Raw genomic sequence first — 11,504 nt, forward strand, 5'->3', positions numbered from 1 at the left:
ATTATACATTGATTACGTAATTTATGTATTTGAAAACATTACTGATCATTTTATTTTCAGTTCTTGAAGACCATTTTACACATTTTTATACAATACGATATTGTCAGCACTCCACTCTTCCTTGTGAAAATTAATCTCGAAAAGAGATTTCAATTCATGGGTTATTTTATAAAATCCGATAACCACTTTTAAAATTACATTTTATTTACCATAGCTTTTTTAACTTTTAGCAATAGTGGCTATCCAAGAAAACCCAATAAAAACCTTCTATTTTTGAGTGACCATAAAAAGGAAAGTCTTAAAAAAACAGCGACGTTATAATGCAAGGCTATGATCTAGAACCCGCAAACACAAATCTTCACACAATTGGCTTCTATTTAACGCGCCTGTGGTACAGATCATGTTAACTACAGTTCTAGGTGAGCAAACAACTTCAGCCGTAACACATTTATCTCCACCCATTCATGCTTAATCTAAATGGATAGTTAGAAATATATGGATTTTACATGCATGGATTTTTAGGGAAAAGGGTTTTCTTTCATGAACACAAAGACACCGAACGTCATTTAAGTGGTTCTCCTAATGTACAGTGTAACAGGATGCAAACAGCAGTCGCTTTTACATAAGGGAGGGGAGGAGAGAGGTGGATTAGCTGAAGTTTTAAACATGCTGTCTCTGCAATTAACAAAGAGCCCTTTTTGTGTCCTGACTTCGTACTAGTCTGGGGTGCTTGTTGCCACGTCAGTCACTTGATATATCGGGTAAATATTATCGCTTTTTTAGCATTTACTTTAGCTGTATTTCTCAAACATCAACCATATTTATCATTTCTTTGGATTCTAAAATATTCTTTAACTGTCACGTTTTGTTAAATAGATTATCTGATACAGCCGTGTGTTCGCGTTCGGAACAAGTGCACTGACTGTTCTTCTGCTAAAGCGCCGAACTGGTTTTTAAACTCTGCTGATAAAGGGAAGTAGAGACGCGAGACGTCCGACAAACAACTTTTTGGGATTAATCTGGTAAATCCAGAAGTCAGGCTCTCTCCTGCTTCAGTGTTTTATGCTAAGTGGTGCGTGATCATCAAGGAAGAGACAGCCGAGAGAAGTTTCTGACTCTTACGCGATTTATGGAAAATACTGTCACCGATTGGGAAACCGAGGCACTTCTGACCAGGAAGCGACAAGGGTTGTGTGACAATAAACAATGCCATTCGACTGTAATGAAGACTCTGTACCCGCAGGTATTTTTTGCTGCTTTTGCCTGCGTACTTCTTGCACTTTTTCTCTGCTACCAGAACCTGCCGCAGCCGCTCCAGAACTTCCCTCGTCTAGATAGCGAGGCGAATCGAATCACCATTCTGATATGGTGGCGCCCTTTCGGGAATAAGAACAACTTCACAGATTGCGGGGGGCTGTATGGCATCCACGGATGCACGCTGACTACTCATCGGGATTTATACCCGCAGGCTGAAGCAGTCATCATTCACCACAGGGAAATTTATGGGAACCTCAGCAGACTTCCACAGAGACCCCGACCATTCAATCAAAAGTGGATATGGATGAATTTCGAGTCTCCTACTCACACCTCGGGGTTAGAAGAACTGGAGGGAATTTTTAACTGGACAATGTCCTACAAGGTGGGTTCTGACATTTTTATGCCTTACGGTTACCTGCATCCGAAGAAAACGGGTTCGAAGTCCACGAAAGTGCTGTTGCCGCGGAAGAAAGGTCTTATTGCGTGGATCATTAGCAACTGGAATGAGGATCATGCACGGGTTGAATTTTACCACAGACTCAGAATGCATGTTCCCATTCACATATATGGCCGAGAAGGGATGGAGCTGATAAACAACAGTATTGTCCAGACTGCTTCTCAGTACAAGTTTTACCTCGCCTTTGAAAATTCCCAGCACCCAGACTACATTACAGAGAAGTTATGGAACAACGCTTTCAAATCCAGCGCGGTACCAGTGGTGTTGGGGCCACCCAGGGAAAACTACGAACTTTTTCTCCCTTCTGACTCTTTTATCCACGTGGACGACTTTCATAGCCCCCGAGTGCTTGCTGCCTATCTGAAATTTCTAGATAAAAATCCCAGGCTGTACAGAAAATATTTCAACTGGAGGAAGAAGTACGATGTACATGTGACCAGCTTTTGGAGTGAACACTACTGCGCAGTGTGCAAAGCAGTCCGGGCAGCACAATATCAGACTAAAACCGTCAAAGATCTTGCCTTGTGGTTTGAAACCTGAAGACTAGCCGATTTACAAACCTTCAGGAACGTGTGGTGAGGCGATAAACACATACGTGTAAGACTGCCACCACTAAAGTGTCAAAACAGGCTTTCCTGGTGGGTGGTGCTGAAGGTGCGGGCGTTGTCTTTCGCTTTGGGCTGAGGTGACTGATTTTTCGCATTACAGTGGTGCTCTAATCTCTAGGGATCTGAAATCTCACTACACCCGCGCCAGAGAATACCTATAGTAATGATCTATACCTGTCTTTCAACGTGTGAAAAGTCGTTTTTTTAATTGATTCTCTAATTTACAGGTACACAGAATAAAAAGGTGCGCTAGTGCATAATCCTACATAATGATTTTGTTTTTCCTTCTTCCTCCGCATTATTTTACATTGTTCCCTGGATTTTTCTAGTTGAAACTGAGTGAGCTCCAGCTGGGAGACACTTCGTCAACTTGTTTAAAACTTACTCCGGATCAATTTGGCAGTCTAGTAAACTAAATTTGCCGAAATTAATACATGTATTAGTTCTCTGTAACTGGAGTCGTAACAATATGACACAACTACCGTGTTTCAGCATAAACATGCAGATTGTTTTAGAAGTACACAGTACAGGTATTCAAACTCTTGCGCAATACTTAAATTTTGTTTGATACATGATACATTGCAGTAGCAAATTATATTTGTAATATACACAAATTGCTACCATTTAATTTTTGTACATTTTAAAGCAAAAAAGGAAACAAGTAAATAGATAATCTGAAAGACAAAAAGGCCATAATAGCATCTGTCAAATCTTTTTGCTGTGGCAAACCTAACATTAATATTAAAGACTCTTTGGATAACTCTTTAGGCATGGTCAAATGTAGCATTTAGAATTGAAAGGCACCCAGACACTGCCAGTCTCAGACTCTCTCTCCAACCTGAGAAGATAGGAAAGGAGAAATCTGGTTAGATATGCCATCATGATGCACTTGGGGACTTTGAAGGCGGTCCAGAGATAAGTGGCTGTGATGGGAGAAAATGGTCATGTCGTCAAATAACCCAGTCACTGCACAAAGGGGGCTTCTATGAAACTGCACAAACCCTCACATCCTGCATGCAAATATAAGTAAGTGATAATGCAAATGTGGCAAAAGGATTTTTGGTTAGATAAGACAAAACTGGAACTTACTGGTCTTAATACAAAGTGTTACATGTGACACACGCCCAGCATAATACTTCCCTCACTCAACACTCATTTCTACTGTCAAACATTGTGGTACCAGCATTAGGTTATGGTTACACTTCTTATCATCTGGGACAGGGAAGCTTGTCAAGACTGATGTGAACATAGTACTGTTCTCAAACCTTAAGAGAACACCTGCTTCAGAACTAAACCTGGGACAAAAATCCACGTTTTCAACAGGACAGTGATCCTAACACAGGGCTAAAGCAATTCTGGAGTGGCTTAATAATAAGTAAGTGAATGTCCTTAGTTGTCCAGTGAGTGCCTGACTTGAATCCTAGAGAGAATCTGTGGAAACACTTGAAAACAGCTGTCTATAAGTAATTGCTAAGCAACTTGAGTGATCTTGAGCAAATGTGCCAACTTGAGACATACGTAGAAATGCTAGCAGCTGTAATGGCTGCCCAAGGTGCTTCCATCAAATATTAGTTCATGAATACATATGCAATCAACCTATTTGTTTTTTTCTCTTTACTTTTTGCAGATATTTACTGTAACTTATCATTCCCCTGGAAGACTTCAGCTTGAGCATTCATGTCTTGAATAAAATATTAAGTTTAAAAAATGCGCATGCATCATTTTGTCATTTCACAAAACTACACTATAATAAAGGTTTGAACACTTTAACAAGGTTCACTGTATAATTATATTTATATAACTATACACATTAATTACATTAATTAAACGATTAGTTTACGATACCAGTTTCCTCTGTGGTCTAAAGTTGATGTTCCAACACTTGGAGAAACCACAGTGAATCATTGCAGGGGGGGAGATAGCTCTGGGAAAATGAAAATGAAAAGCCATGATGTGCATGTGTATAATGTTAGAATTTGCATTCTCAATGAATTTGGCAATGTTTATCAGCATTGTTAATTTCCACTGAAACAAGTATTTTAAAAAGTTGAAATGCTGCACATACTGTACAGAGAGCACAGCCTCAGAGCAGCAGTGAGCACTTTATATAAAAATGTTCCATGAATCATTCTTGGACCAACCAAGGGGACTGAGGCTGTTTCAAGTGCCAGCCTGTATAATGCAATCTCAATGCCACACCTCAGGAAAACATTGTATTTCATTTATGACTGAATGTTGTCAGAGAACAAATACTCTAAAGCTTGAGTGGGACAGTTTCATTGCTTTTTAGAGAAATTACAGTGAAGGCTTAACAGTCTCTACTGTAGTGTTATTATATAACTGCCTTCAGATGAAAACAGCACAAACTGGCTTTTATAAATTTCTTTTTATAGAGGCAAATGTGAACGCATGTATATATTCACTCCAGGAAACCAGGATTACTGTTTTTTTCCAAGCTCTAAAATAAGTTATTCAGTTAGCTACAGTACTTACAGAAATTAAGAAATGTACTATTTTTTGTTGGCAGTCCACATGTTAATGAGGACTATGAGGCTAGTTTTACTAAATATTGCATTACCTTTTACAAGTAAAGTACAATTGTTCAATGCACAAGACAATGTATGTTTTATTCTTGTGCTACACGGTGCATTATTCATCCAGGATGTAACTAAATATGCTTCTGAAATTCCTCACAAGATCAAATATTTAACTTCAACAGTATGTAGATTAGTAGCTACTTTTTAGATCATTGTATTATTTGAAAAAAAAAAGTACAAGTAGTGATATCTTTATCAGGTGAGGTTATGTAGACATTCAACTGTGAAATGCATATAATGTCTTTCTTGTTGAATTCAGCACACAATCAACTCAGCCGGCCACCTCCCAGCTCTGTTTCTACTCTGAAACTGCAACAATACGCAGGATTGTCTCAGGAAGTGGTAATTTTATCTGTGAATAGGTATAGAAGTACGAAGTGCACAGTAGCTATAACTATTTTTCATCACTATAACAACCATATCATTACCCCCTCTTTGTTTGCTGGACTACATATGTTTTAGAATAGAGGCCATTATTAAGCAGTACTTTTCTGAGTTTGGAGAGCCTTCTATGGACTTTGAAAATGGACATTGTTGCTAGGTTCTTGTCAATCTAGTATCATATTACAATTTCTCAGTTTTTGGCAATAATGACTGTAATGGTAGGAAAAAGTGAAGCTCACTTCAGTTAAGACATTTTTACAGAGCATGGATCTCATTTGCATTGATGATAAATGTAAATTAATTAGGCAATGATTTACAAAGGTTTCTTAGAAAAGATTTAGTTGTGCTTTACAATTCTCAATTGTTAATTCATATCTTAACAGGGTGATTTTGTACTTTTGACTATTTGAGCAAATGTAGCAAATTTCTATTAAAAACAGTAAAAGATCAAATGAATTTCAGCAATTTGTAGTTAAGTTTAGCTTATTCATTCTATTTCCTGTCAAGTACTGCAGTTCCTCTACCATAGTGGATATGGGTCTTATGGGTTGTGTCGAAAAAGATTTTTTTTCTATTGTGAATAAAACAGCTCTTCTGTTTCTCATTTTATTTTGTTGCCTTTGTTCATTTATTACAGTAAGTATGTGAATTATTTAAAGCAGGCTTCACAGTATCTTCACTTGGTGCGTGGGAAACAAAGCATTGCTATTGACAGAGGAGTACACTGAATCTCAAACCCTCATAAATATAGCATGAGACTGTGACTGTGTTTCCTGCCCTTTCCTAACATGGAGGCCAAGAATGTATCAGTAGGCGCTAGCATGTCCGTGTCAGAATGTGAAGTGTTTAATTTGCTACCTTTTTTCTTGATCGTCTTTAGTTGTCTGATTTGATAACAGAGCAGAATTTTTAGAACTCTTGGACAGGTGTACAGATGCTGGCTCTACTTAGATTAATCACATTAAAAAGCAATAATGACTCAAGTGGGATTTATTTTGGTAATCTTTTATTATCTTATTCCTAACTTTTGTAGTAAATCTTATGCTTTCTGATGTAGGCTTACATATCATAGATGGGAAATTCATGGTTCTTTGAAAACTCCATCTTGGCACCACATTTGAGAAATCAATTACGAGCACAGTGAAATGTTAATTATGCAGGAGGCTCTAAAATTAAATTAATTCTAATGCCGTAAACAAGAGCACTCCTGAAACAGTACAAGGTAGTTGCGTCAGAACATTTTTTCCCTAAATTAATCTTGTAATATCAAAACCCTGTAAGCGACAAACCCGTCAAGCTTAAAGAAGTACTATTCCTCTGCCAAAGTATGAAGTGGTTTGATTCTTTTTCAAAGACAAAATTTGAAATTACAGTACAAGCTATCTGATGACTGAGTCTGAATCCGGGAAGAGTAAAAATGCTTAAAGCAGAACCATTTTTCTCTTCATTCCAGGCTTTTTGTGAAATCATTTTTTGATCATGCTCCCTAGTGTCTGTTATAATCATATACTGTCTTTGTGCTTTAAATACTTTACTGTGTGTTAGGATTAGAGCTTCAATTCATATCACAGGATTTCCCAGAGTAAAATGATGCTTTTGTGCAGTTCTCACGGCATACAAGTCATAATCAGGTTGCAGTGAGTACTGAAGTATCAGTCAAGGTCTTTTTTCTTCATCAATGTTGCACTGAGCCTGTCCAGCTCATCACCATCTCCTTGTTAAAGAGATACTCAAGATCAGGGTCTCTTAGATTATTCTGTATGAGAAGAGCACTTTTCAATAAGGACATCTGATGTTTTAATGGTAGCAATGCATAATAATGATTATACAATATAATATTACAAGCTACTTCTGTGGCACAGCAGATTCAAATTAAATTATTTGAGCTATTTTCGCAAATAGTTGAAAAACTGACTGCTGACCATTGGTTCAAAAGCACTCAACTCAATTTCACTTCATGTTCGCACCTAACCTGAATATGAAAAATAGGTATGCAATCTTATGAATGCAGGCAGCAAAATGTATTAATATAAAAAATGATTAAAAAGACAGTCCCTTATAAACCATTTACCATAGTAAAAACATTGTGAAATGTAGTACAACACATGCAATGTAATAGTACAGTAATCACAGAAGTATACATACGCAGGACACAGACTGAAGAGAACCATCGCAATCCAGAGAATGTCAAATAACAAGAAAACTCCTAAAATAAGGGGTTTAGCAGGTTTATGGCAGCACAAAGGTTGGGACCTTTAAAGATGAATACATTGATTTGTTAAAAATGTGGTGCATCAAGGCTGTTACGTCTTCTGTTGCTTTCATTACTGCCAATGGCTTTGAATCGTGGCTCATTGAGAATAGCACACAGATTTTATTGGTCCACTCTTAATCCCATGAGTAGCATGGCATTACTTCACAGAGGCAGCCTTACAATGGGTGTCAGTTACATGTGTTCACTAGCACAATTAAAAACAAGCTGCTTGAACCCAGGATGTATTACAGTCATCTCTGACAGAAACAGAAGTGAATAATGATCTGTCTCTTTGGGCCCTGGTTTTCAATTGGAGTGTCAGTCACTGTAGCTGTGGGTGTAGATGAGACTTTGCTCTTATTTTTTTTTCTTTCATGGTGGCATGGTGGAGCAGTAGTTACTGGGGCCTGGGGTGCTTTCTGTGTGGGGTCTTGTATGTTCCCCCTGTGTTTGTATGGGTTTCCTCCAGGTGCTCTGGTTTCTTTCCACAGTCCAATAAAAAATACCGGTAGGTGTATTGACGTCTGGGAAAATTGACCCTGTCTGTGTCAGCCCTGCGATGGACTTTGATCCCATCCAGTCTGCCTTGTGCCTGTTGTTGCTGCAGTAGGCTCTGGCTCCACTGTGCTCCTGAATTGGAAAAAAGGGGTTAAAAAATGGATAGATTTGGATCATATGTTTAATTTTTTGTATGTCGCCCTAGTGACATAACAGCACAAGGCTTCAGTTTTCAGTCTGCCTTCCCACATAACAGCAAAAGTGGTCCACTAGGGTGCCCAATAATAATCTGGCTGTAATAGCCACAGATTTGAGTTTGACACTCGGTGAGTAATGCAAAGGTATCGTTTTACCTGGTGGAGAAGCATCACGGAGATATCAAAATATCTTTACCTTATTCTTTTTGGAGTGAAAAAGTGCACCATTTACTTTGAACAAGCAGAAACGATTGTGTCAGCATTGTTGTTGCAATTACCAGTGCTTTTTATCACTGTTAAAAGTTGCAAAAACTATTTAAAAAATATTTTCGCTGTATCTTACGGCACCGTATACCTTTTCTCTCCTGGTTTTCTGTCCGCCAAGAGGAAAGACTGCGATGCACTGTAGAAGGTAAACTTTCCTTTTAGGAGAGACTCATGTATGCATATTATTTTCCGAGCCAAGCACTACAGCACCACCGAGTGTCCAATAACAGTAGCACATATTTTACGAACATTTCATCTTCAGTTTTACAGTGAGGTTTCAGAGTTCTCTTGCCAGGTTTTAAACGCACAAGATCAGCTGAGAATCAATTACATACAATTATATAATTTAAAATGTTCTACTGAAAAGCTATGCTTGGCATCATTTGAAAAGATAAATTGTATTGGACACGATAGCAGGGTATTTTGATAAAATATTTAGTTTTTTATACCGTATGGAAAGTGAGTCTTCATAGCTCAATAACGCACAAGATTTAACGGAAATTATCATGAAACACACCAGCACCGGTGTGACATGCTTGCTTTCAGGTTTCTCTATTTTAAAATAACATGGCATTTTTAAATGCATTGTGTCCAGTCGTGGGCACAGTTCTGGAACCCGGAGGACTGAGATAAGATGTTAAATTATTAAATTAAGCAAAGGATAGCCCTGTTCTCTCTTTTCCTTCCTCCAAATGCTAACTATTTAAAATTCCAAATATTTTTTGGTGAATTTAAAAAAAAAACATTTTTATCACATTTTTTGTTTGTAGATTGAGTCGTATTTCTATAATTACAGTCGGCATGAAGTAATTCTGCTCTGGAGCGGAATGTTTTTGAAAATCTCCTGGTCAGTTCGCAATGAACGCATTTACCACAATGTGGCAGTGACACCTCGCTTTTGAAGACTGTTCTAAGGGAATTATGCGAGAACACCTCACCTTCCGAGAACAGCAGCCCACTGGTTAAGCCAATGTAAGGAATATTTAAATGTATTGCTGTTTAAAAAGCTTAAAAACTGCATTCCGACAATAATGCAATAAAAGAAAATCAAAATTCATTCTGAACGCACTAATAAATTCGGGGTATTCAATTGCATTATTTTTGTATAAAATGCTTTAAATTTGCAACTTTGTAAATCTGTATCAAGAAGACAAACTACTGTTACACAAACTAAACAGACACCCGGACATATGATTCTACATTGGAAACGCTGCATTTCTGAATGACGAGATGGGTATCAAGTCTGACTCCAAACTAGTGCTTCTAACTCAGGGTTTTGCAGAACCCCACCACCCATACAACTTAAATTATTTGAATGGATATTGACCTGGAAACACTGGAAATTCATCACCAATTCAGTCAGGTCGCTGAGAGCTCAAAGTGGACTGTTTTCAGTCCTTGACCTTCGTTCATCGACTCATAGACAACACGTATTATTTCTCTCACAATGTCATGAATCTTCATAACTTTTTATACCGCATTCTGCGCAGTAGCATTCCTTATTTAATGTACGCAATGTTGCTAACTGCAACGTCTTACCTCTTGATGGGCAATGTTTTCAATCTGCATTGCAGATGTTTTTTCTTGTCATATATGTTATTGGAAGTCCCCTGGGATAATGCCGTCTTCTAAAGCAAATAATAATAATAACAACAACAACAACAACAATAATAATAATAATAATAATAATAATAATAATTATTATTATTATTATTATTAATAATAATAATAATAATAATAATAATAATAATTCATAAATAATAAATAATTTCAGCGGTGTATTTATTGTATTTAATAATATGTCTGTTGATCATAATACCGCTACTGTTCACATCATAGATATAACTTATTTTACTACTACATTATATGTCCTGTTAAACGTCTGAAATATCTGTCGTCAGCAGCTGGTTATGACAAAAATGAAAATATGTGATTAAAATACAGTAAATTGGTAAATACGTTTTAGGTGAGGTGAGTGTAGATTTCAGAAAGACATTCGTCTAAAAACACCTTGATCATAAAGTAACGTTTCAGTTGTTTAATAACTTGGACTCTTCACGGTCTCGATTTATTCGGACAGCGAAGTCGAATGTTTGTAATCAGAGCCCAGGTTAACTTTACCATTGCATGTGGACTGAATTCTGCCCACTTGGTGATGTCAAGACAAGCTGTTTTAATAGTCCTGAAAGTAACTATTGTACATTAATGTGAACTCATGTGAATTGCTGAAAAAAAACACAAACCTATAGCATGAGAAAAAGAGTCATTTGTACTGTATACGTTCGTTTTTTACCGTTTGTGTTTTTACCTAGCAGGATTTGTACACCATGTGGGGTCTTATACATATGCTCGTAAATTTATGTTTATACTATAAGTGTAGGAGTGTGATAGAAGAAGCAGAACATCCCAGAGTGTTTGAGGGGGGGGGGGGGGGGGGTGCTTATTCTTATATAGAAAGCTTGTGTATATACACTTTTAGGGCCTTGTTGTGACATGTAATTATGGTTAGGGCTGGGAGTGTGTATTATATATTGAGAAGTGCTGAAAGTCAGGAAGAGGAGGCACATTTTCCCATTGTTATTTTCTGTTTATTCCACTCCCAGATTCAGTGCCTTCTTTATTTTTATTTATGAATAAGCTTTGGTTACTATATAATAGAGCTGTGGAATGTAAATCTGTTACACAACAGGAAGTGGTGGGTTTCTCATACTGACAGAAAAATGTGAATCCTCCCCTCATGTGATTAACAACCAACATGTCGAGACACAGCAGCAGAGCAAAATACAAAGATTGGCTCTGCTCTGAAGGCATGACTAAGACACTGGCAGAGTGCAGCAACAGCCACAGATCTGACCATTTCCACCAACAGTTTACCTTTTTTCACTTGTTCCCATTTGGAGTGGCAGCAGAAACACAAAAGTCAAAAAAGCTGTCCAGCTCATTTTCCAAACTTATTTTTAGGGATTTTTGAGTCCATAAGTCCAC

The 11,504-nt window shown here is 37.5% G+C and overlaps 1 protein-coding gene across 1 annotated transcript; it reads left to right on the plus strand.

Moving 5' to 3' along the window:
* Positions 1–320: 320 nt before the first annotated feature.
* On the plus strand, positions 321–5,912 carry LOC148658201 (4-galactosyl-N-acetylglucosaminide 3-alpha-L-fucosyltransferase 9-like). Its single transcript, XM_088639649.1, has 3 exons — positions 321–391; positions 659–761; positions 1,244–5,912. Exons 1-3 carry the CDS (start codon positions 321–323, stop codon positions 2,252–2,254), a joined length of 1,185 nt encoding a protein of 394 aa, XP_088495775.1. The 3' UTR covers positions 2,255–5,912.
* The last annotated feature ends 5,592 nt before the right edge of the window (positions 5,913–11,504 follow it).

The sequence above is a fragment of the Lepisosteus platostomus genome, chromosome 7 (genome assembly GCF_059453375.1).
Source record: "Lepisosteus platostomus isolate fLepPlt1 chromosome 7, fLepPlt1.hap1, whole genome shotgun sequence".
NCBI classification, from domain to species: domain Eukaryota; kingdom Metazoa; phylum Chordata; class Actinopteri; order Semionotiformes; family Lepisosteidae; genus Lepisosteus; species Lepisosteus platostomus.